This window comes from Pempheris klunzingeri, chromosome 6, assembly GCF_042242105.1.
Source record: "Pempheris klunzingeri isolate RE-2024b chromosome 6, fPemKlu1.hap1, whole genome shotgun sequence".
NCBI classification, from domain to species: domain Eukaryota; kingdom Metazoa; phylum Chordata; class Actinopteri; order Acropomatiformes; family Pempheridae; genus Pempheris; species Pempheris klunzingeri.
Window position 1 is genome coordinate 10,591,473 of NC_092017.1, and position 27,462 is coordinate 10,618,934.

Consider the following 27,462-nt stretch of genomic DNA (forward strand, 5'->3'; position numbering starts at 1 on the left):
AGATCAGAGAGGGTGTTTCATTGAAATATTAACACAGGTGATCAGAGAGTCTCTCAGGCTTCATCTGGACTAACTCTGCCGACACTCCTGCAACCTGCTCTGTGTTTGGGACTGCTTGATGATTCAAGCCAGCAGCCGTAAAAAAAAAAAAAAGAAAAAAAAAGGAAAGGCTTCCTTAATTTGCCCCATGTGGCCAGAGAGAAGAAAAGAGAGCGAAGGTGTCAAAAAACGGTCTCCTAGCTGGTTCACTGGACAGTAATGGAGCTGATTTGACCGTGTTACAAAATGCTTCACCATTCACATCAAGGGGAGACAGCAGAGGTCATGGGATAGGAAGGGGATGTAAGTCTTTCCAGGTGTGTGAAACGAGCAAAAAAAAAAAAGGAAAAAGAAAAGAGGATAATAAAATCCTCAGGTGAAAAGCAAGTGACTTGTTTCTCACAGAGTAAACTTTTCTGAGAGAGAACAGAAAGGGGACGGTGCTTGATGCAGGCTTTCTCATTTGTTTGAAATGGTTATGAATGAGAGCGGTGGCCCCACCCCACCCCACTCCTCTCCTTTCAACCCCCTAGATGCTGGCCCTGCCCAGGATAAAATGCAGGACAACTCAGCCGGTGCCTCCACAGAAGAGAGGACTGACTGACTGACTGCACACAGCAGAGCGTGAGGCCGTTCACTTACTGCTTCACTGCCCCGTGCTGGCTGACACACACTTGCCGACTGCTGCTCACACTGACACATACAGACACACTCTCACTGCCTCTCTCTCTCTCTCTCTCTGTCGCAAACACACACCGGCTCTCTCCCTCCCGTACTCACTCCCTCTCCTTCTCTCTCCCTCTCTTTCTCTCAGTATCACTCGCTCACACACACACACGCAAAGAGTCAGTCACCAACCCTCATTCAACTCCCTCTCAGCCACGGGTCAGCAGCTCAGACAGGCACCTTGTTCTTATTCAGCTGGAAAGAGTAGAGCATCGCAAGGTGCACACACACACACACACACACACACACACACGCACATACACACTCACTCACTCACTCACATTAACATACACTCACGCAAAATCACACATATCTATGCACACACAGAAAAAGACACACGCATATACACACACACATGCGCATCCTCAGACATCCCAGGACTATATCTGTGGTACAGGAAAGAAGACCTCAGTCCAAGGACGAGAACAAACAGAGAAATAAGCGACACTAAGGAGGAACTTTTAAAGGTGGATTCATAAAATTGCAACACTTTATGAAAGGATCGGGCAATCAGAATCGTAAACAAGACTGAAGATGACAACTGGAGAAACTCTGACGAGCTTGTTGCTGTAGGAAGGCCTGCTGTCACCCCAAAGTGGAGATTGGTCATCTGTGACATCCAAAGGATCTGCTGTGAGTGCCATTTCCCTCCCTTCTCTCTTCAGGACTCCCACCCTCTTGTCATCCCTCCACTGGGACATCTCCCAATCATCAGCATGCCTACAGCTTGCACAAGGTGCACCTTGGGAGCCTGACCCACCATGTGCAGATGGACGCCGTCCGTAGCTCATCTCTGTCCTGAACCTGCCCTTGGCACCACCACTACTGCAGCCTCCGCTGGGCGACCTTTCCCCCTGCCCAGTGCAGCCTCCCTTTGCCTGGCATGCTTCACCCTGCTCCTGGTCACTGCTGGCACGGCCACAGGGGCTTGTCCTCCCGGGGTTGGGCATGAACCCCTTCAGGTGCTGGCGAGTGGCATCAACTGTTCATGGACGTTGGAAAGGCACACTCGTAGTTACAATCACCTAGAGGGCGACGTCCGACTACGGCGACTTTACTCTGCCAACAAGTTCTTCCTCTGCATTGACAAAACAGGCAAGGTGGACGGCACTCGGCGGAAAAACTACGCAGACAGTAAGTAGCTGGCACAGCCAGAGTTCTTCTAAGTTCTGTATCTGAAAGGTGTGTTGAGTGTCACCGAGCGGATAGGATACCCTGTGACGTTCTCACTTTTATGGCTGGACTTTATTATCTGTTCACTTTTATAGCAGTTCATAGAAATATCCTATGGTTCTAGTGCTGCTGAGCTGAGCTACTGTCTCTGTGTTGTGTTTAGAGCAGGAGAGACGTGTTGCCAGGTAAGAAGGGAATACCCTTGTGTGGATTTAGGCTCCTCATGGGGCAGCCTGCACAAGACATTGGGCATCAGTTGGTGATGCAAACTGGGCTTGGAAAAAAAGCTTCAGTTTAACTGGGGATTAACTTGTCAAAACTGTGATGAAAGTGCATCAGTCTTAAGTAGCAGGTGTACACGGAAAGCATTCCTCCAACAAATGCAAACACACTTTCCTGTGTATTCTTCACAGTTTGATTAGTCTTAAGTAATGAGACAATAGTTTCAGTATGATTTAAAGTTAAAAAAGCTTCAGTTTAAAGCAGTGAGTTGACCACTGGATATTTGGGCTTTCTTTACAGAGCAATGTACTGTTTGCCATCACATTTGTCTGGAAGTGTGCACACAGCTGTAAATCTTTCCTCATAGTCTGCTATAATTGTGGCTCTCTCTTGGACCACATCATTCCTCGTAGCACCTGCCCAGACCGGGAAACGCCTCCCAACGTGATCACTGTTATAGGTAGAATCAGATATGCTATTCTGTTGGAAAGCCTGTAGTCCGTACCTAATTGGTGGTTCAGGGACACCTGAGAAGAGGCAGTTCATACACCAGCAGTGCCTCTTCAGTGTGCTCATCAATGGGTGTCTTTCAGATGCTTGACCAGGTCAGACGAGCCCCCTCTGGTCATGATCTGACCTCGTTCATCAGTCACTGGCTGGCTGACTGACTGGATAGCCCTTAGAGACATTTATGCCTTTGACTGTAATATTTATGTATTTGGTCGTTAATGCCTTTTTATACAAGTGGGTGAGTCAGAGTTTTTCCATACAGCTACTGGGGGCAGGAGCTGCTGCTGCGTCCAGCTAATAGGCCAGCCAGTCTGTTGCCCCTGTTTCAATAAGCTCCAAGCTGCAGACTGGATGACATTTGTTAACCTGTCGGGATTAGTCACCTGGCAGAATCTTTTAAAACCACACACACTGGTAGACATTCAAGTTGAGGTGAATTATTACTGTGTTAAATTTGGACCTGTGGGCTTATCCAAGTTGGGACATTATTCTCTCATATTAGTGGTAATATATGTCAGCTACCATAATAAAATATTACTCCCAAACTCTGCCTGAATTTGACACTTCAGAGGTCATGTTGGAGGAGTGGTAGCAATAGAAAAATGGCAACATGAGGGAGTTTGAATTGAAAGAAGTGGTCGGAGTCTTTGGAAAGTAGCAAAAGTTCTGCCTGAGGATTGTGAAATTCATGCTTTTTCTCATCATAGTCATGTCAGTAATGCTTAGGTGGTTGCAGTAGCTCTATGAAAAAGTGCAGTGCTCTTAAATGTAATGTCCTCATACACTTTAGCCATCATCCTCTCATTTCCTTTGGTGGAAAGAACGATTCTCTCTGCTCACACAGAGCGAGGGTGTGTACCTGCAGCCCGAGCCGAGCACAGCGCCAAGCCTGTGGTCATGTAGACCTTGTGGTCAGTCTGTGGTTGTGGCTCACAATGGGACAGATCTGGTTTAAGGCCATTTTGAGGTCTGACTCTGTTTCTTTGAGAGGCTACCGGTACTGCCATCGCATAAGGAGGCTTTCAATCAGACTTAAAGCCTTCTGACCCGCACTATTTCTTGATAATGATACGGCAGCCATGCTATAGATTAGAGTGGCAGGACAAGCAGGAAGCTGTACATATTTAATGACAAGAGCATGACAAAGATACTAGAGTGCAACATCAGCACGTCTCACATAGGAAAGAGGACGTATTTCTTTTTAGGATTTAGCTAATACTGTTTCTCTCTAATGTAAAACTAAAGGCGTATCATGCAATTATGCAGAAATGTGAAAACGCACACAGTGTTGTGTTGCCCTGTATTATGATTTCTGCTGTGTTGTTTTGTGCAAGATATTGGTTTCCCAATACAGATTAACCTACAGTAACTGTGCTCAGGACTGTCCTGAGGCTTCGTGCAGCCTCCACAAATTCTGCCTAGCAGTCTGGCCGACCCCTCCTCTGTCCTCTGTGTTGCCCTCACACTCTTGTCGACACAGCTATATTGCCCCGACAGCTCTGACTGCTACACCCAGGCACCGTCCCTCACCTCCACCCCACTCAGTTTTTCCAGCCCCAACTCCCAACTCCCTCTCAGGTGCAAAAACAGTTCGAATTAGTCAACAGGCTCTCTGCTAATTGAGGTTGGAAAATATTGTATCAATCCCAGTGGAGCAGGGGCATGGAACAGCTGAGGGAAGAGGCGAGAGGGAGAAAGACTGGCATGGAGGGATGAAAGGATGAGAGAGCTGGACAGGGTTGAAGGGAGATAGAGAAAAATTCAAAACTCCCATAGTAAATAAATGCATTTTTGTTCATCGTTGCACTCCAATTCACCAGGAATTTGCTATTGACATGCTAAAATACTGTACCTATGCCTTACCAGAAGTTATTGAAGGACAGACACAAGATTGAATGGTCTTCCAGGGATGAAATTCAAAACTCACAAACCAGCAACAGACAGGACAGGACAGGCTGATTGTGTGTCAAGTGTTCTGAGACAAATGTCCTGCCTTGTGAGCACGCATGCGGAAATATACACAAACATGCACTCAAACACACACACACAAACACAAAAGTTTCAGGTATCTGTTCCTGAAGTTTGTTATCAGAACCAAGCAAGTTGTAAGCTTACAGGGCCTTTAATGCATTTGGTATTCAAAACAGAGCGATAGAAATCAGACAAGATAAATGACTCAGCTATTATCTGAGTACAGCTTGTGAAACCGCATGCTCTAAATACAGATCAACCCTATAATACAAAGCACTTGATCATCAAAGTTTCTAAAAATAACTGAAACAGCCACAAGAAGAGACAAAGTGCACTACTTTGAGGCACCGCAGAGGAGGGCCTCGTCATGTTTTTCTTTTGACCTATGGCAGAGCAAAAAAGGGTTGAGGGGAAAAACACACCCAAGTGTTTACAAAAGCTCCAGAGGCAGGTACGCATCATATCCTGTCCTGGGTCATCGGTCATAGCCTGCTAATTAGACAGTACTACAGCACAACAGCTGTGTGGGCACACCCAGCAACCGTTTCATGATCAATTGCAACAGCAAATCGTAAAGCCAAGTAGACTGGTATGGAGTAGAGAGCAGAGTACAGGGAAAAAAAATACTCCTTCCACAGTCACTAAAGTCAAATTCAGTTAATGCATGAAGGCTAATTGAAATTTTATGGCATTAATTACAAGCCTTTTTTTCTCTATATTCCCCTCTCTCTGTTTGGTTTAACAAATTCTTTTTTTGGCACGCCGCACTGCATATATTTTACTTTCTGTTTCATTCTTTTCATCCCATTTTAAAGGATGGACTGTTAAATTTTGGGTGTGTGTGGCTGAAGGCATCAAACGTTTGTGCAGCATCCAGGTAGTGACAGCCCATTCACCCTTAGGAAATAAGGTCACCCCACCACCCCGCTATAATCGCAGAGGTCACTGCGGCCAGCCTCGCTCCATTCTGCCTCCACAGCCCTGCAACTGTCACAGCCAGGGTGTGTTGTGTTTACCAAATTTCCCTTGGTGTGCAACATCTTGCTGTTTGATGTGAGAGTTTTCCTAGTTCATGAGTGTGTTTGACTTGGATGGGACCCATGGGAAGAAAATCTTCCACCCTACTGAAATATGTTGTGGAAATTATTCAAACTTGTTTTAGACAGGGGAAACTGTCACTCACCAAGGAGAGACTGACTTGAAATTGAAAATGGGAAAAGGCAGGACGAGTGCTGCTCACCGATGGCTAAAGTCACCTAAAAGGTTTGACCAGTTAAGCAGTGCAAGACGATAGCAAGGAAGAGTTCAAATGTTGGAATATTATGCACAGACAATTATACATATTTGAGAATCTCCTTTTCAATTTATGGGTTGTTTGATTTATTTGTAATTTTAAAACAGCCATAATCAATTTTTGTATTATATTAATGCATCAAATGACAATATGAGAACAGCTGGGCCGCAGCTGACAAATATTCACTGAAAAAGCTCTAAAAACCCTCTGTGCACTGACTGCACAGTTAGAGACTAGGTGGTGAACATAGCGGAGCATTTAGCAGCTAAAGACACACTTCAGGCGATGAGACCAAAAACAGAGCTAAAATAGAAAATGTAACTCACATTCAACAGGTTGTGACTTCAGGTAGAAAACCATAGACTGTATATACAGATGGACGAAATTACAGCTCCTCCAAAAGTGATGCCAATCACTACTGCACAGACTCCGGCTCCAAATTATGTCACCAGCACAAGATGGCAGCAGCCGTAAATATTTTTTTTGCACAGAAGTGGAGACGCTTCGTCCATCCTTATGTACTTTTTCTTTGTTGAGTATGGTAGAAATATGACTCCAAATGAATGTTTGGTGAGTTTGCAATATCAACGTGAAATGTGATGACATGTCAGTGTTATTACAGGTCTACTAGCGGGATGTAGGGATGTACTTGGACTTGTACCAGCTATTGATATAATCATGACTGATAAGTGAGTAAAGCCCTTCCTAAGTTCATAGTAACTACTAGCTAGTTTTAAATGTTAAAGACTTGAAAAAAAAAAAAAACAGACAAAGTGGTTGAGTTTTGTAGAGAAATGTTTTAGTTTGTTTAATTTGCAACACGCAGGACATGTGTATGTGTCAGAGTTATGTTTCCACATGGACATCTTTTTTAAATTGACAAAAAGTCAGTCGACTCAAAAACACCACAATTCTCCATCATGAGCTTATGTGTTGTCTATCTGCACTCTAAGGACAATGGCATACACATAACAAAGTGACAGACATTACAAAATGTCTGCTCTGTGCTGACTGCCATTTTAAAGGTGTAAGAAAGTTTGTTCTGTCTTGGCCTTTCTACATCCTCACCATGACTCACCATCAATTCTGCTAGAGCTCAGCCCGGGATGTGTGACTGGATCAACAGCGCTGGGGCTGGAGGGGCTAAAGAGGGAAGCACCTGGCCGAAGGAAGTGCTTTGGTGTTTTGAATCGGGAGAATACACATGTTAATGAGTCTAGGAGAAGGGCTGGGGCGTGCTCTGCTCAGTATTGAGGTGGAAATTAAAGGCTAGAGGAGTGCTGGAGCGTTTCCCGTTGCTCATTAGGCATTATGTAAGGTTTCCTCTGGGTCGTCTCAACTGAGAGGGGATTCGTGGACATTTTGGATGCCAGCAGGAGGGTAAAATCCCACGAATCATGCATTTATTATCCACCCCCATAAGGACAGTGCATGATCTCAGCCTGTGGGAGACAATTAAAAAAATCAAGCCTTTGCTGGCTGTTCCTGGTATCAAGAGGGCGAAAGTTAGATAAAACATCATTGACACATGCATGAATGTTGAACATGCATGTCTAATCTCCCTCTCAAGCACACACACACACACACACACACACACACACTAGTACTATCACTGTCCTGGGAACATTGCAGTACAAGAGTGTCAGTGTCACCCTAATTAGCAGAGCATCCCTGGTTTCTGCCACCAGGGTTTGATATCATGAATGGGCTCTAGAAATGTAGCAATTAGTAGCTAACAACCTTTAGCAGTCTGGCTGCAGCTCCTCTCTGGGATTTACTGGGTTCATCAGCAGGTTTATAGAGTCTGACTTTGGCTCCAGCAGCCAATTCCTTTATAGCATCCCACAGCTCTGGACATCCTGTGGGTGTGAAGGGAACACAAAAGAGAAGTCTTCAGAGTGCCAGTAACCAGCTACATGGATCTTAAAGCCATTGATAAAAGATGTTTGCACTGGTGTTCTGAAAAGCTTCTTAAAAGCGGAGAATGACACTGAATACAAGGTTCAAGTATATCTATTTCTAAATACTTGAGGGGAGAAATAGTGTGAACATCAGAAAATGATTAGAGTCTAATAGTGCGAGATTGAGGTTTGACTTTTAAAGTTTTCTTTGGGGGAGAAAAAATAACCTTTAAACTACTATTTTCCATTTTTTCCCATCAGCAGACTAACTGTTACCATCCAAAAGCTACCTCCTTGATGACTTAGGTGCTTTATACATCATTGTAATGGGCCACAATTAATTATAGTACTGCAATGCAACATTGAGTACAGCCAGGCAGTAAGTTTTTGAAATGGGGGTTAAGAATTTGGCTTTTTCCTCAATAAGCACACATTAGTGCTGTTAATACTGGGGTTTTTTTGTGAAAGGTGTAAAATGAGTATTAATCAGATCAGTTGGGAACAGTTGGCCAGCGAGTCTTACTCATGCAGCACCACGTTTGAAATAATTCGCCAAATGAAATTCTCGTAAAAAATCTCGTACACTGCACACACATACACACGTATTGACGTAATCAGCCCATTGAGTCAGGGGAGACAGGTCTTGCCTGTCTTAGATAGACCAAGACAGATTAATGGTTTTGTTTTGACCCTTCCAATAAAGCCTCTCACCTCCCTGCTCAAACTGAGCCAGACATCATGTCTTGGAAGGCGTTTAACCACTGGCCCAGGAATAAAGCAGCTGAAAGAGATCCCCCGCTGTACACAGGAAAAAAAAAAAAGAAACAACTTGGCATCCCTAAATACAGCTACGGCTGACTGGCTAAAGCTACAGGAGTTTAAAGGTCTTCAAATTTAACCTAAAATCACTAGGAGCCGGGGACTGGGAAGCAATAATAAGAAGAATGCAATGCACCTGTTGCCCCAAAGACAGATATCCCTCTCTGTAGGGTTTGGTCCAGATCATAAAGGAAGCACCAAGAGGCAGTAAAATCAGGCACCTCAGTCTTTCTCGTAGGTAACAGAGGTAAATCTGGGTCTCGCCACCCTTTCCCCGTGAAGCTAGTCACAGGAGCACATTGGAACTCTGTGAACTTTCAGTAGACTTTAATCTCTCTGTCTCTTAGCCACAAACAACTCTCATACACTAACAGGGCAACCACAACCTGCCCATCAATCCGTTTGACTTGCATATTATTGACTATTGACTTGCTGTCAAGAAATTTGTTTACTCATGGCACTTCTGTGGAGAAATGGTGCTGCATCACACTGACAATCAATATCTGCAAATGACATATTTACTATACTGACCTGATTTGTGCAGCAATTAAGATACTCTGCACCTGAAATCCTGCGATAATCCAACATTTCTTATTGTGCATACATTACACAATTGCATAATTTCTGCATGCGTTAATGGTTTATAATGAATTTAGCTGCTTTGTGAGGCTATAATGCTCATTGAAAAGTAAACAAAACCTTTTTAGCAGATTATGATGCTATAGGATAGGTTGAGGGATCAGAATACCAGAGTGCCAGTTTATCTAGTCAGTGTTGATAAATTACACAGAGTAAGTGAAAACTTTGACTTGTTGGTGGTACTAGATAAAAAGTCACCATATCAGCAAAATCATTAGCATGCATTCTCTTAGTACACTGAATGTCTATACAAAAATTTCATGGCAATCCATCCACTGGTTTCACCAAAAAACAAAAAATGGCATTAGTAGAGAAACACTTGCGGAGAGGTCAGGGGATCGCCAAGGTCACTAGGATTTATCTTCTAGGTACCATGAACAGTCGTAGAAACTTTAATGACAATCCATTCATCATTCATTATTGATCTATTTCAGTCTGGGCCAAAGTGGTGAGCTGACCGACCAAAGGTTGGTGATTGTTTTTCATGCAATTGAAAGCAGATCATAAACTTCAAGAATCGGAAGTTTAAAGACTTAATCATGATCATAGCAAATATTTAAAACATTTAAAATCCCCAGTGTGAGTTTCGAGTGCATCCAATCTGCACTCCAGTTGTACTCCATAAAGTAGAGTACAGATATAGTGCATATTTGAATATAGACTGTGCACATTCTAGCACGAAGGCCACAACATAGAAATGCAGACCACACAGATTGACAACGTCATCAGAACAGGATGCATCTCTCTCTCTCAAATTCGAAGATTTAAAAATCACGAGTTATATTGTTGTTTGTCTTTGATTTAGATGACAAGATGAAACAAATAATCTGTTCTATTAGGTAAACAACCTCTGCGCTGAAGCTGGTGTGCCTTGAAGACAGGAGCAGTGTGGTCTGTCTGGACTAAATAACCGTGTTGCAAATGCGTTTCCTGAAAGTGGGATAATTAATGCAAATGTTATGTGGAAGGCTAAAAACAGCGACTCCCATGCAAGTCTCTGCATACCAACAGGTTGAGACCATACAGCGTCTTCCCTGAACTGCGCTACACACAACCACCCGTACCTGCTTTTTATCTCTGAGGCCATTTCGCTAAACAAATACGAGCAGGATGTGAGTATCGTGTCAGGACTCTTTGAATGTGTGTGTACATTGAGAAATGCATGTGCCTGTGTTTATACTTGTGCCATTGCGGGAGCATGAAGTGGACCCTAAACTGAAAAAGATGTGCGTTTCCTTTCCCTAATGGCTAATATGAACCAGACCTTACCTTGCACTCAATTCAGAGGCATGCATGCGTGTGTGTGTGTGTGTGTGCACATGCTGACTTGCACAAGCACGTGTGCACATGGGTGCTTTTCCCGTCTGGAAGTACATGCTCCTCATTAGAACACACAGGGTGGCATAAAGCATCGCGGTGATACAGCCAAAACAGGACAATACGGTCCACACCATACATCAGGCCCCTCATGTACAGACACTAAGATCTTTGTCCTGAACGCAGCTTGTTTCTTGTTTAATGGTTACCACAAATTTCATCTTGCTAATTTAGTTTCTCCGAAAATGAAAAAAAGAAAATTAAAAAGTTGCGGTTCTAGTACAAGTTTTTCTGTTGCCTACAGCCTGCAGTCATACATTGACTGCGCAGGCAGAGTGACCACACTACTTTCTTTTTATCTGTCTGCCCCTTCCTACCTTTCACCATCTCTCTCTGTCCTGCTGTCTCCATTTCCCCCTCTCCTCCCCTGCAGTGGATAGGATTGGGGTCAGGGCCCTTTGGCCAGTGGAGCAAGTGACAGCTCTGACAGGGCCCTGATTTCACTCTTGTGCCTTCTGTCACCTCCCTGTATGCCCATCTCATTTTAATAATGTAAATATGGGGCAGGCTCAGGCCAGAGAGAATATTCTGTGTCCTGGTGCTCGCTCACTGGAACCGCTCTGCACACCTGAGCCACACATGCACACACTTAGAGTTGGCAGTATTCTCCACACTAACTCGGATTTGGTGGGTTTTCAGACTGTTGTCAAATACAAAACTCCAAGCAAAGAACAGTAAATTCTGTTTGTTTAATGGCTTCCACAGATGAGGAAGGAGCTGACAGTGATTGTCAAAGTCCCAAAAACAAAAAGAAAATACTCAGTTACACTATAACTGCACTGACAACATACACACAACAGCTGATGACACGTGGTGGCAAAGATCCTCATATCATATGGGATGGATGGTAGAGATCGGAAAAGATTCCCATGCTTATGACTTTGAATGTGTTTAGTCATCTGGACAGCTCAAGACAATTTCATGATCTCAAAGTTGGTCGTACAGGAGTTAAAGTTGCACTCCAGCAATTAAGCTTTCTTCTTACACACCATTAGAGAACTCAAGATTAAAACAGAGTGGTCAATACTGAAGCTGAGGCCAAGATATCCTGAGGTTTGCTCCCTAGTCTGAGTCAAGTTGGATTGCAGGATCCTACATTTCCCATAATGTAACTGGATAGTGTCTTTCATTAGGCCTGCCCGGCCTCCTAAAAGCCCACTTCTTTCAATCCCCACACCTCCAGTTTGTAATGCACACTTTCTGTTAAAAAAAAAAATCAAATCTCAAGCTCAGATTGAGACCGCCCTGATGGCATCAGACTCTGGGAAGCTCCCTCCACAGAACAGACATTATAAAGCTGTTTTCACAGGCTCCTTGTGACGAGCTTCGTGCGTACAATCAGCAAAGTGCCCCTTTATGTGCACTGACAGTATAACAAAGTCAAAGCAAACTATGCAAACACGCCATATTTTATTTGAAGTGTAATGCCAGCTTGCTCACACTCACATGTTTGGCACCTGTTCATTTTGCTGAAAAGAGAGGTCACATAAGTGGCTTTCTTACCTTGTACTCTAATCTAATCTAAAAGCTAATCTGAAAATAAAAGAGTTTATGCCAACGTAGGCACAGATTCGGTGTGGTTAAAGTTGACAGGGGATCCTGGTTTGGATCAGATCCTTTTCAATGACTACATGAAGAGTTTTGTACGGAGAGCCCAGGGTAGATGAAGGTAGGAAACTGTAAACAAGCCCTTTGTTTTCTCCTGATTATGTTTCCACTCAGAGTGGCTGAGTCTGGTCTGGACAGACGACCAAACCAGCCACAGATGCAACACACCAGCTTACTGCAATTAAGTGGCACAGGGGAATGACCTCAGTCTAATGTGGATCCCGCCATCCCGGCCGGCCCTCCCAGGGTACCTAAGTGCAGGAAACTGCAGAAGCCGTGAGTCACAAAGCTCTCTGCGGGCAGATCTGTTCGTAACTATCTGTGAAGCCTTTGATAGCTTGCTGTTCGCTTGTTACGGATGTGATGCATGATTTGGAGGCAGTTTGCCCTCCATGATTAAAGAAAAGGCCTCTTAGTCGGTAATATTGTGGCCCCTCAGTACCACATAGGCACAGACGAGCAGACTGTGGGCCTCGTTAACCTTTTTCACCTCTGCTATCCCTGAGCCTCATGACACCAGCCATCCACCCCACTCCCTCAGGTTGTCCTCTAGTGTTACCATTTGTGGCTGGCTTGCCCCCGCCATGCTTGTAAATTTGGGGTTTGATCAGCGGAGGGTCTTTGCCCTCTGATTCAGCATCCTGGAGGTCCTTAATGAACTGATTGATGTTCCATTACATACAATCACAACTTAGCTTGTCCAAGGAAATTAGTGTTCAGTGGTATAACTACCATGGAGCGCATGCTGACAGGACATGCAGGTACACTAATCACTGTTTGATGGGGAGTGTGTGTGTGTGGTTGGAGAGAAAATTTCTGTGAGCTTCGTAATCGTTTTTTAGTAAACTCTTTTTGGTGGTTTTGGTATCACTTATGCACTTCATTGAACGTGTAAGCAGTATTTCAAACTGCCTCTCCACACACATAAGCAGACATATCCAGATGTGGATGGTGGGTCAGTCTGTCTAGGGATAAATCAGACAGTCTAATCTGTCCTGTGAGTGGATGGGGGGTAATTGGTCACATTTGACCCCCCGGCCTTGCGGACTGTGGGAACGCAGCCTTTATGTACCAGCGGTAATTGGCTAATGAAACACTTCCGCAACTCCTCCACTAGATTGTCATCCACCGGTTGGGATTGGGTGAGGCACGAGTGTGTGTATTTGTGTGAGTGAGGCCGGCACAAGTGGCCAAGAGGCATGTGTGCGCGAGTAGTCTAGAGAAAATGGCAGGATGCGGAACTCCCAGTGGCCATCTCCACATCGTTATCAACAGCATCAGTCTCACGATGCCTGCAGCATACTGATACATTAAGAGAACACACATTAATGCTTATGTGGTTGTCATTACAATTTGAATTTAGGTTTGAAGAAGAAAAGATTAATGGTATTCAAATGAAATCTTTGGCCCAGGGCAGGGCTTTTTGTGTGGCGCACACAGCCAGGAAATGACGTGAGTGTTTAGCAGCATTTAGTTCATAGTCTCAATATCACGGTCGATATGACACAGCCCTGTGTCATATTTCATTGAATTTTGCTCATGTTTTAGAGTTGTTTTTTGTGATAATTTATCTGGGCAAATTCATGCCCACATCAATCGAAAGACAAGAAAACCAGGGTGGGGAGAGTGAGTTGTGGGGGTGTGTGGGAGGGCACTAAGAAAAAAAGGCTAAAGTTACGGTGGTGAGACAATGTCTCTGAGGTCCCATCAAGTGAGCCATTCATAGATGCAGGCCTACCAGTTTGTGGAGCCAGGGAGACACTCCGATAGAGTGGGGCCCATGGTGGCCTTGTCTTTTTGTCCCAAGCTGACCCCTGCTCTCCCGCCTGGCCTCTGCGCCCCTCACCTGGCCTGTCCCAGCGCACTGGTAACAGGATACCTGTAATTTGCTCTAATGGCCTTTGAAAGACCTGGCTGGCCTAATCCCTGGAGTACTTCTCCCAGCAGCACCGTATAAAAGGGTGGGGGTAACAGGGCCGAGTGCGAGTCCTGAAAGAGGACCAGCCTCTGGATTGTGTGTGAGAGAATGTCACCCCTTGCGGCCGGGGCTGGGGCCGAGGGAGTGCGGGAGTCAGCTTTCAGCAGATCACCACCATGTGGCTTGTTCACAGGCTCAAAAAAACTGGGCCCAGGCTTGTAGAGAAGTAGATTGTCTCTACTTTACACCTCCCTCAGTGGCTCAGTCTGGCAGACGCGGGGAACGGGACAGAGACCGGCCTGCACACAACTTTGAGAGAGTGTACTCCAAATTGTTTCCAGATTCCTTTTGTAATTTGCGCTAAGGTAGTTCTTCATGGATCTGATCTTTTCATTCATTAATAGAAGAGATTGAAATCCCCAATACTGCAGAGCTGCAGGGAGAGCAGAAATAATGAGGCAATGGTTTGACGTGAAGTTAGGTGCCTATAAAGGTTGTGCTAAAGCAGCAAGCAGACAAAACTGACATGGAAATGGACGAGAGAATATACAGCAGGTGATGTTAGACTGTCAGATGTTAAGATGGACCTGCATTGCAGTGTAATAATAATGATAATAATAATGATAAATAGCACCATTGCGGAACAAAAGGCACTGGCCATTGAGAGAGAGAAATAATCTTATCCGTCTCATCTTCACTCTCATCCCTCCAGAGATTTTTATGGAATGTGGGAACAGCAAGTGATATGTGGGCAGGAAAAACCAGCCCTCTGCCAGTCTTTTCTCTCCTTTCTTCCTATCCTTTCTATCCATCGTCCTTGTTTTTTTGATGGGCTGGACCACATGCGAGGGAATGTACTCACTCACATGCGGAGCAGCACACACGCAGTCAGTGTGTACAGAGTGATTTACAGAGTGACAGCATGTTTAGATCTGTGAAAGTTCAAGTGAGTAAAAAAGAAAGAAAGGGTGCAAAAATAGTCCTGTTTCTTATTTCCTTTGCTGTTACTTTAATTATGTACCTTTAAAATTTTGTTTGAGCGGATCAAACATGAGTGGAGTTGAAGGATTCCTAACTGTCCAGGAATTCAGAGCTAAATTAAGCAAGAGAAACACACTGTTCAGACTTCCAGACAGTCTGAGCTCATTTGAGTAACAGAATCAGACCACAGTGCCAAGTTGCTTGATATGTTGGCTTGAACACGCTGCTTTGACTTTGAACATGTGGTGGCTGATCAGAATGAGGGCTGTACAGTTCATTTCATTACTGTGTATTTTATTTTAGCTTTTCTCGTCCTTCGTACCTTGTTTTTAAACCTCGCTTCTATTGCAAAAATAGAACAAAACGTCAAAAACCTGAGATTTGTAGCTGCCGACTGTGTGTTTTGTGTGTGTGTGTGTGTGTGTGTGTGTGCCTCAGCTTTTCATGTTTTTGTGTGGGATCAGTCCAGCCCGACTCAGGTCGGAGCAGACATATCTCATAGCTGTCGGTAAAGGATGAATAAATCATACCAGTCCTGTGAGAGTTAATAGGTATGATGCATGTCCGGAGACCCGATGCAGACAGGCCAGTAGGGAGGGAGAGGAGGGTGATCCAGGCATGGAGAGAACCAGACTGAGACAGAGAGACCAAAGAGGTACGACAGGGGAGAAGTGAGGGACAGACAGGCGCTGAAAAGCAAGCTGGCAGATGGGAGACAGGAGGAAGGAGAGAAAGACAGGTACAGTTTGTAGGACGGGAGGGAGGCGCTGCTTGTAGACCGCCAGCTGCTCTGCTTTGCGACAGAGGGCCACTCACACACACACATAAAGTTGCACACACACACACACACACACACCAAAGCACAAATCCTCTAGTGGAACAGTAGAGCTCTCAGCGTGGCAGTCACAGCTCCTGTTAAAGAGACTGTAAATTTTATATTGCTGTCCAGAACTGGTTGGTCCATTAAACCAATGAGGGCATTGCATCATATGTATTTTGAGCCTGATCACACTTATTCAAACAAAAATAAATGTCATCATTTCATCACTATGTGAATTAAACATTATGGACAGTGACTCAGCCAGGCTGTTTTTACATTAATGGAAGGGAAATCCTGAGCAAAGCCTCAACTTTAACCAAAATAATGAAGTCTCCCCTTTTCAGGAGTAAACCTCAGAATGAACAGCATAAAATAGCTTCCCCTGACTTTAACCAAAAAAGACCTTAAACCTCCTAAAAGCTGAGCAAGAACTCAACTAGGCTTCATAGCAGCAATTTTGCTGGCAAACATCGCCATTTTATAAAAAGTAAGTCAATTATTTTTCTAGGTTTTAGATATGAATTTTGTTTTCTTTCTTAGGTAACGTAGCAACCACAGATAATGTTTGTGGCAATGTGTTGGCAGCATAGTAGCACAGAACCTGGAGTTTACTGAGATTTGGCTTAGACAACTAGAAAATACATCTGTGAAAAGTAGAAAAGAGTAAACCTGCAATGTGAGAAGTACATAAAAATATGCAACTGCTTATAAAGTGACTTTGGTAATATCCTTGGCATGTGTGTGCACATTCAAAGAAGACCTGTTTTATAATTTTACTTAAAATATAGGGCAGAAAATCATTGTGGCACCCCAATCAGTCATGTCAAAGCAGGTACTTTTGCCTTTAAAAGCAGATGTAAAACACCTGCTGTGACATCACTCACTGAGGCGGGGCCAAAAGTGCTCCATGCTCATACAATTCTGCCCGTAGAGCAGTGTTACATGATTTATGTGTTTGACTCAGTGCTGATTACGGCGTGGAAATCCTACATTTTCTTATGCAGCTTTAGCAACATCCCTGTGTGTTGATGAATTCTGGGTTTATGGAGTTTTTCCAATAATATTGAGGCCATCAAATGTGCACATAAGCACTTATCTTGCTAATTTTGAGTCTTTTCATCAGTCTTGGTGTGATTGTTTCTAAGATTTGGTCAGCCTTGCTCAAATCTCTATGTCAAAAAAGTACAAGTGGTTTGTACAGTTAGCCTTAAATCAATACTTTCTCTCATCCAGTCTATTGTTTTACACTGCACCTAAAACACAGTGTCTCTGTTCAGCATCACTGTTGATGTTTTGAAATATAAGTTATAAAAAGCAGCTGAGCACCAAGTTAAAGATGTTCGTTATCTGATGTCATCCTGGCGAGAACACAACTTGAGTAAATATCAAAGGCTGGTTGCTGTGTGTGGCTGCATGAGAAGAAATGCAACGTGTTGGTCACGGTGAGTGCTGGTACAAGGAGGACACGACGTGGGAAAGAGCATGACAGTAACTGGAGAAGAGAAGAGGAAAATATACTTTACTTGTTTAAAGGAGTATATATTAACTATATGGGTTGTATTTTTGCTCATAAATCTATTCAACTATCAGTTATTAGTACAGTCAATATAATGACTTGATTGATTAGCACTAGACCACATATCAGCGTGTTTTCACCATTTAACCTCATAGCGACCCCCTCAGCCTCAGAACGAGCCATTGAGGAATTCCTCACCATCTGCTAATCAAGGGCTGTGTGCATGCAGTGGATTTGTCACAGGGGTCAAAAGTCTGGTTGATAAAGTGTACTTTTCCAGGAGAAATCCTCATCCATCCACTGAAGTCATGGTGCATCAGGAGACCATGTTTACTCTCTGTTTGTTTTGTATATGTGTTGTGCATTTTTTTACTCCATCTCCATCCTCTGGTTTCAGCTAATCAGGAGCCGATTGATCGGTTGGCTCTTCCAACCTGTCCTGACCGGGCACATTATGAAGCACTCGAACAGAATATGATGGAAAGATATGTAGCTACAGATGCAAAAGAACCACTCGTAACTCATAGCTGTCATTTTTGCCTTCAAGTGGGCTCAGTCACACCAATAACTCCTTCCTAAACACCTAGAAGTAAAGAGGGGTTGCTGTAGCTCAACTGTTAATAGAGGCAGGGCTGCTTTAAATGACTTTACTTCCCATTTGGGGAGCAGAAAACACAATGATATTCAAACTGCAAATTATTTAATTCTGGCACACTGCGTCCTCTCTAAATTATCTTTCCGACTCTGCAGCATTGTCATATTTCACAGCAAATTGAAGATCAGCTTTCACATCAGCCACTCACTGCAATAAGATCATCACAGACTCAGTATCACATGCCACACCGTAGAGATATCAGCGTGTTGCGTGCTCTATAACTGTCAGGCTATCAGGATATGAGTTTCCTGACGAGACATTCCTTCATCTGCCAGCTACCAACTGTAATATGAGGTGTATGAGATTTTTCTTTTATTCAAACAAAAGATTAGGAATGTTAAATAGGTTATCTGCTGCCCTGCTTGACCTGTTGCCATTCGACCCGACCCCGGATAAATGGAAGATAATGGATAGATGGATGGATGGATGGATGGATGGATGGAAATAGGTTATCATTGAGACAAAGCACGTGCATTATGCTGCCTGTTTGCCCTCAGAGCCACTAACACAGAAGCAGTGGTGCTTGTGCTGACACACCATTTGGATTTGATCAGTCACCACATGCTGAGGTCCAGTTTTTTGTTGCTCAACTTTATGTTGTATGGGCATAAACAATGGCCTCTGCTCCAAATCAGTGACACGGTCGTGCTTTATGGACTATTACATGTGCGATGTCAATATCAAACACTTGTTATGAATCTGTCTGTGCTGTTCTGTATCAAGGCCTCGGTATGCTATGAACAAACATTTTGTACAAATGGGGAAAAACACTTGCCATCATAGGCTCCTGCTGGCTGCATCCCACTGCCACCACAACCTCTCTCCAAGAACTCTGTTTCGTTTGCATGTCATTGCAGTCTTAACACGATAAATCGCACTAATTGGGATAACAGTGCACACTTTTGAGCAGTCACTCCTCGTAGGCAGTCATTGTGTTGTACACATGAAAAGTGATTAAAGTAGTTATGAGAAGACCTCTGCCTGCGATGAAGTTTTCCGCTGCACCACAGAAAAGCAGTTGAATCTCTTTGTCTCCTTTTTAGTTACATAACATAACATTTATGTAGCTGATGCTTTTATCCAAAGCAACTTAGAATAAGTGGAACTTGTTGTAACAACAATTTACAATGTGGAAACAACTCAAAAACTGAAAAAAATCATGCAAAACATAAAACTAAACAAATATCGTGATCGTGATGTCGTCTGACAAAATTGACATAAATGCAGGTTAATGACTGTACTGTCTTTTTCTCCTATATTGATATACTGACAAATTATTAATCACAGAGAAAATTAGACATGGCTAAGGATCCTTTTAACTGTCCTGCCACACAACGCTGCGATCCTCACTGGGCAGCTCATGTCATGGTCATAGCAAAAGCTCAGTTTTCCCGTAACAAACTGAAACGTCAAGCCGGGCTTCTTGGATTTAACCCTTCTTTTGGAAAAGCTCCCTCTTGAGTTGAGAAAAATTATGTTTTAGTGAGGACAAAGGGCTGACATAAAGAGAACATGATGCATTTTTGAATTTAAAAACCCGCCTGCTGTCACACCTCCACATACCGATCAGAAAGATACAAATATTCGTAGATGCAGCTCCCCTAATTCCAACATCTGCATTTGAAAGCATATTAAATGAAAGACAAGTTAACTTTTACTCCCAGCATATCAACGTATAAACGACATCACCCACAAATTAAGAGTACTGTCTGATTTATTTGTCCGCAGAGTGTTGCATCTTTTTTGTTTTTTTGCTGGTACACCTATTACTCAATGCATACAAATATATCTACATAAACATACTAGAATATATTTATATTTTGGTTGTAAGTAGGTCTTAAACAAAAACTGGCCTTGCTAATGATTGGTTGGCATTTCACTGTACATTCAAGGGTTAATGTCCAAGTTTCCATATCACACCACCTGTGATGGCCTCCACTAGAGCGCCTGTTCTCATGGTAATCTCTCAAGGTGTTTAAAGCAATAGTGAGTGATGCAGCCTTTGTCCGTGCTGATACACACAGGCGGCTGCTTCGCCCAGTACCAGACCCTTCGAGGGGGTCATGGCAGATCAAAGGTGCTGGTCACAGCCATTAGGCCCGGCAGCCCAGACCCGACATGAAAAGCTTGTGTTTTGAAAAGGAGGGCAGAAGGAAAAAAACAACAGGGCCCTCTTCGTTTAAAAAGCAAGCAAACTGTGAAATAATTGAAAAGGTATGTCAATCAAGAGCAGGAGCACAGCGGGAACTCCAAGATTCCCAGGCTCTGCTCTGGTCGAGCACTGAGCCATGGAGGGCTGCTCAAGGGGGCAACCCAAGAAATTAAAGACCTGGGAAAAGGAAAAAAAAGAAGACAGGAGGAAAGGAGCAGAAAAATCTCTTTTTCTCACTCTCTCTTTGCTCAGTCTTTCACTCTTTTCTGCTTTAAATTTGTGATGAAAGGAACCATTTTGCCACACTTTGTAGAGCCCCATTCAAAATGCTTGGTCATTAATAAGATCTTGTCTAGCTCTTCACCTCTCAGGTGAGTAACAAAGACTTATTGGGGGGAGCAGCCATTGGAAGCACCTGCCCCCACCGCCGAAACCCCCATCTTATAACCAGCACCTTCACCCTGTACTCGCTCCCTCCTCCTCCTCCTCCCCCATACCATGAGTCTGACAAAAGGGAACCCCGTGAGAGTGTCTCTCTCTTTCCTTTCTGCCTTTTTTTTTTCAAAGTCAGAAAAGGCTTGAATGATCTGACGATGGGCTAATGTCCAAAAAATGGGGGACGGAAAGAAAAGAAAGAGTAAAAAAAAAAAAAAAAAAAAAGAAGACTGGGTAAAAGACTTTTTCTGTGCTTTTAAAAATCCCATAGAGGAGAAATAAATGGCAAGTCCACAGTTGACTAGACATGTATAGTGCAGGATTTGCTTGTAATGGCAGCTTGAGCTTATTGACAGTCCCAGCCAAAACATGTCAAAGGTTAAGAGATCTTGCCAATTGCAAGTGGGAAGCCAAAAGTACCTTTTTCATGAGCTCAATAGGGCCATCAGTTGATACTTGCTCAGCAGAACACGGAGCAGAAGTGACCTTCAGTTTCCAATGCAACTCATGAACAATGAGTTGATTTGTCTCTATTATTTCTCCCTCCTCTTTGTAATAGTGATATTGTTCAAAGGATTTCAAACATTTCTTGAATAAAGATGATGCGTAATTTCAGAATAAACATAACCGACTAAAAAAATTTCTTAAAGATTTCCATCAGACCATGTGATACAAAACAGGGTTTATTAAAGACAGGATTTCCCCTCACGCTTCACCTCAAAATGTTTGATCCAGAGATGAGTTCTGTTTGTCCAACCTAAATTTAGTTTTTTAATCAGGGTGATACGATTATCCAATTTTGGCACAATAAGTTGTTTTAGGATATCTGAAGAAAATGACTTTATAATAGATGCAACAGGTTCAGCCAAAAATGTTATCTTCTGTTAAACTATATCAATATTACAGCACATCTCTGCGGTTCGGAGGCTGAACTCAGCATACAGCTTTCCTTCCAGTAATGTGACCTTTGGATTTCAGCAGTTAGGAAAACCCTCTAATAGCTTGAAATACCTCACTCTGATTTCTCAGGCTTTGAACACAATGGAGTGACTTTTCAAAGGGGGGACTGTGAGTTATATGGATCTAACTGGTCTTTATAGATGTGTGGTCAAGCGTCCAGAGCCCAAGTGATTTCTCTAGACAATGAGAAATCCCCATTTCATGTCCTCAGATCTTTTGTGTGCGTTGGTTGCTACACCGGCACGTATGAATGAAATGACATGTAGGGTACCTATGGGACCGGAGGAGAGAAAGGACGACATTTAATGTGCTGTAGACATGAGTTGCTGCTATGGATATTAGCCGGTAGACTCCTCCAAATGAACATTAAAAACTCTAACAGAAGCCTTAAGGTAGGGTAAGGTTTTTTGGTTTTTTTTATAATTCCCTTTTCAAAACCTTAGATTTTACTGTTCACAGCCAACTCCTTGTAATGTCTCAGATTTGACAAACATCCTTCCAACACACCTACTGTGCCTGGAACTCAAACCAGCAAATAATGGCAATTACTGCTGGCACCACTTTCAGGCACCAGCGGTTTTCATTGGCCTGGACTAATCCCCCATAAATCCTTGCAGCGCTCCGATCACCAGTCGGGCCTCAGCTAATTGCTTATGAGTCCCTTGCACGCTCCAGGTGCCACCGTAGCACACCCGGTGTTTGTAAACACAGCTTGTAAAGAGGGGGCTGCCATCAAAGTGTTAATGTTTCCTCGGAGGATCAGAGGCAGAGCAGGAATGAATGATGGGGGTGCAGCTGGGCCGGTACCTGGATGGCCTCGACTCAGGCACTCCCTCCTTCCTCGCAGCTGTGGCAAGTGGAGAGAGGGCTTCATTTACACGGCCCTGTCAGAGAAGAAAGACACTCAACAGGAGTTTGTGTTTGTTTATCTTCTCTTTCCTCCTCTTTACTCTTTGTACTTCTTTGTGTCCGTGCCTAAAGTAGATGACCTCACTTGGTAAGCACGACTGGTGATGTTCAGAGCAGGAAAAAAAAAAGTTCGAGGTAGTTGCGTGTTTAGGGTGATGGGAGCAGCAGATGTGTTCTTTTTTTTTTGTTTGTTTTGTTTTTCAAGTTTTGGAGCCCTTCAGATGTGCTCTTTGAAAGCAGCAGCAATAACCTGATGATACAAGCAGCTGTCCTGTAGAGAAGACCCAGTTAGCTAGTTGGTCAGTTAGTAGCATCTTTGTGCACTACACAGTATTTTAAAGGAAAGGTTCACATTTTTCAAGTCTGTTTAGAATACGCACTCAGAGTTTTTGGTCACTGTAATTATTGCTCCTGCCAATATTGGCCTTAAAGACATCCTTTCTTAACATGATTACAATGTAGATTACCATAAAAAATCCACCGTCCTCTTTTAGTCTTTTTAGTGCCAAATTGCATCTTTCTCATACCGTCCCTCCACTAGTTTAAGATGGAAACACTGTCCAAGGAAACGAGCAGAGACACAGAATAAGGACTGTGGATTTTAGCTTCCATTTCTACATGTCAAGTGGCACCAAAGAGAGGTCACTTGATGGTGACAGAGTAGGGAAGAGGTTGGTGTGGATGAATGGATTAACAAATCATTAGACTATAAAATTGGAAATGTTATAACTGTTGGTCAGTCATTTTAACTCAAAAAGGAATATTTCTTAACTAGGACCCTAAGCACAATCTTTCCCTAAACTTTAACCTTGAACGATGTATTTTGTAGTTTAATTCTGAGAACTTGCTGTGTATTAAGATCACCTTGAAAAAATGTGAACCTATCCTTTAAAGCTTGGTCTAAAACAAATATGTAACTCATTATTTAATCCAAAAACACATTAAGTCGAGCATTTGCGCCAAGTTCAGCTTCACTGTTCTTTCCAAACTAAATCTGGATTTGCACACATAAATAGGCAGAAAAAACTGCAGTGCAGGGGGAGTAGCACCTGCGAACCCCCCAGTGTGAGCGTTTATTTTTCATTGCTGGATGGCTTTAACCAGCGAGGCTGGTCAGAAACTCAGTCACTGCCCCATACAAGACTTGCGGTTGTACCAAAGCAGCTGGGGGGTTGGTCAGTTGTGTGGCCAGTGGCCCACTGCAGCTTTTATGACTCCTTCATTTCCTACCAGCTTTCGGTCACCCTGTCCATCAGCACCTTGATCCCATGGTATGCTTACAGCATCCGTCCAAAGCCAACAATCCGTTTTCACAAATATCCAGCAGTGCCTGGCCTTTGAGCAACAACAGTACATACTTTCTCTGCTCAGACTTGGTCTTTGGGGTGTAAAAAGAAGATCTCGTGCTCTGATCAGATAGCAGATCACATCAGGGTGCTTTGAAGGTTTAAGTGAGCAAATAGTCGGAAAAAAATGTCATCCAAAAAAGGTTCATCTCCAGCAATTAGCTGCTATTCAGGACCCAGCGGTAAGCCAGCAGGTCATCTCCAAAACATCTCCCTGTCGTAGCCATGACAATGGGTGTGTGCCTCTATTTTTGTATGCAGACAAAAACCAGATCAAGAGTGAGCCACATGGGACTTGTTTGCAATCAGTGCCCAGAGGAAACAATTAGCCCACAAGCTTGCCAGCTTTTTCATGGGGTGAAGTGAGTTGGAGAGGCTGCTTAAGTGGTCAGCAGACATGGGTTTTATGTGCCACACTAAACAACACTGGGCATCATCAGGGTGGTGTCACATCTGCAGTCAGGAGGCTTGGATGGATGCAAGGCGCAGACACTGCGTATGTGTGTGGTATAGAGGTTCAAATAATAGGGGATGTGGTCTAAGACACAGAAAAGTTGTTCAATTAAGTTTCTGTGAGAAATAATGATAATAATTTCCCAATTTCTGATATGATCAAGCTTTGACCTGTTGTTCTAAATGCCCTGAGTTACTCTTCATGTCTTCATGGCATCTCTCTCAGGCCATTGTCCGTATCCTGTGCGTGTGTGTGTTTTTTCTCTTGTCCTGGGCTCTCTCCCCAGAGCATATGGCTGTCTGGTATCCTAATCGCTACTGATAGAATGGCTTTTGATGGGGAAACTCCCAGAGCTAGATGTTTCTAACCAAGACTCTTGTTCCCTCTTTTATTTTTCAGGCCTGATGGAAATCCGATCTGTCAGTGTGGGAGTTGTTGCCATCAAATCTGTCAGCACCGGGCTGTACTTAGCTATGTCCAAGAAAGGCACCCTCTTCGGATCGGTGCGTATACAACCTGGCAACATTGTTTCTGGAGGTCAGGATGGGAGGGCTAGGAAGGGGAGGAGGGCGGTGAGGGTAGGGGAGGTATATATGTATAGGGGTCCCAAATGAGTGCCTCCCAAACATGCTCATTCTGCTGAAGTGAAGGGAAATCTCAGGAATCTTCTGCTGGAAAGTCCAGAATAGGTCACAGTGCTACAATCAATCACGGCTGTACACCTGGGCCGTGCTTGATGATACCTGCAGTTTGAGTTGGCTTGTTCCACTGTCAAAATAGGTAGCAGAGAAAAGAAACCCAACCAGCAGTGACAAAGAGCCAGCTGGGCTCCTTTTAAAGTCTTGCGTGCCATCTGCCAATTATTATTTCACACAGCAAGCCTTCAGAAGTAATCACCCCTCTTTGTTGAAATCAGCCACACATCAGACCTGAGGTGTGTGGTGTCTAGCTCATGCATTCACATCTCGGAAAAAAAGAGAAATCAGGGACAAGCAATCAGTCAGCAGCAGTGATAAGGGAAGTGCCTCCAACAAGCCGACACAGTAAACAGGACATAAACAGGCCAGAGTACCCAGGCCTTTAGTAGACTCTGAAACCTCCCATTATAACAAAAAGGCAGGTGAATCACAGGCTCATACTATCCTGATGTTATCGCAGACAAGGCCTCATTATGGCGGCACGATAACAATCTGGAAAAGGGAATGCAGCAGAACCTCTTGTCACTACAATATCTTTCAAGACTCTTTGACTAACTGATAAGAAGTGGTAACCACCCACGGAAAAGTGGCTTTGCTGACTGTTGGATTATCTTCACAGAGCAAAATACCTGTAGATAAAGCTTGTAACTCTAATCAAAAACCAGATCAGAAAAGAGTTACAGTGACTCTGGTGGAACTGTAGCTTTAATGTTCATAAAAAATTTATTAAGTTCATTATCAAGTACATTAAGGTTCACCCAGATTATCGCCAGTTCATATGGTCGGGTATTTGGGGGTTTTCATCTTTCCAGTAATAATGTCCCAGTTACTCGGGATATTTCACAGACCTCATGGTGATCGGTTTCAGTCAGTGATCAGTTTTCAGAGTCAGTCCCAACGAAAACTTCACTGCGAGGCCTCTAGATTATTGCAAGTAACCAGAACATTGTTTCTGGAAAGACATATTGCTGTAGGGGTTTTAATTGTAATTTTTCAATGTTTTGAGCAGCACAAGTGAAATTCCACTTAAATAAACTGTATTGGGTTGAGGGATGACTGAGGATGTTGTTTTTTGTTATTTGGGTGAACCAGCCCTTTAATTCCAGATGAAAAACTTCCATTGCGGCCTTAAACCAGTTAAATACTTTGTGATGAAAAACTCTATTAACTACAAACACCTGGGAAATCTTTTACAGCAACAACAGACATTAACCTTTGCGCACTTCTTGGAAGCTGGCCCAGTAAAGCACAGCAGGAACAGCAGCCAGCCGTAAGCTACGCACTCATCCTTTATGACCTCCTCAACCTCTCTGTCTTCCTCCCTCTGATCATAGGTGAAGTACAACCCGAGCTGCAAGTTCAAGGAACGCATTGAGGAGAATGGCTACAACACGTACGCCTCCCTCCGCTGGAAGCACGGCGGCAGGCAGATGTTTGTTTCGCTGAACGGGCGAGGGAAGCCACGGCGAGGGCACAAGGCTCGACGAAGGCACCCGTCCACTCATTTCCTACCCATGCTCCCCTCCTAGCTGCCCAAGTGTGAACTCTGACCGGCAACTGGCTGGCTCACCTGCCTCCTCACACTAGTGTTCGTCTAGCCATGATGGCGATCTTTATTTTTATTATTTCATCCTCCTGTCACATAAATGTACATTTGTTGAGGTTTGTAACATTTGTAGAGTTAGTATAATATGTACTTTTAAGTTATTTTCTCCATTTTCTAATGATGTTCAGTAATACAGTCCAGTACAGTAGAATTATACTATCTTCAGGCATCTGTCTGGCTACAGTATCTGTCTGTGTGTTTGAACTGCATGTGAAGCGGCGTTTAGGTGACTGAAAAGGGACAGTAAGGCTTGGAAACAAAATGCTGGTTTGTAATTTAGTCTATTTTAGATGCTCACCTTAATAAGAACAGAAGCATCTGTTACAGCAAATATAATGATGATGATGATGATGATGAAAATATAGAATCTGTGATGAATGAAATAGTAACAGATCAGGGCCGTGGTTGCCAATGACGGCACTGTGGTCATGTCCCCAGTATTTGGGGTGTTTTTTTGAGGGGAGGTGGGGGTCACACTCTGCGATTAAAAACGTACATATAGTGGGCACTTCATACAGGCGGGTTCTAGCATTTTTAGACATTATAGTGCATACTTAACCTTACAAAAAAGCAAACGTGAATCCATCATATTAAACACATTTCTCATGTTCATCACATACGGAGCACCATTTCACATATAAGGCATTTTCATATCGAGTGGATTATTTCTGGACCCACACATGGTTAATCACATGTGAAGCAACATTTCACTTAATTCACATATAGGCATAAT

At 43.5% G+C, this 27,462-nt stretch overlaps 1 protein-coding gene across 1 annotated transcript; it reads left to right on the top strand.

Moving 5' to 3' along the window:
* Positions 1-968: 968 nt before the first annotated feature.
* On the top strand, positions 969-27,071 carry fgf22 (fibroblast growth factor 22). The gene is made up of 3 exons (XM_070832568.1): positions 969-1,899; positions 24,825-24,928; positions 26,458-27,071. Exons 1-3 carry the CDS (start codon positions 1,527-1,529, stop codon positions 26,650-26,652), a joined length of 672 nt encoding a protein of 223 aa, XP_070688669.1. The 5' UTR covers positions 969-1,526; the 3' UTR covers positions 26,653-27,071.
* Positions 27,072-27,462: the final 391 nt, after the last annotated feature.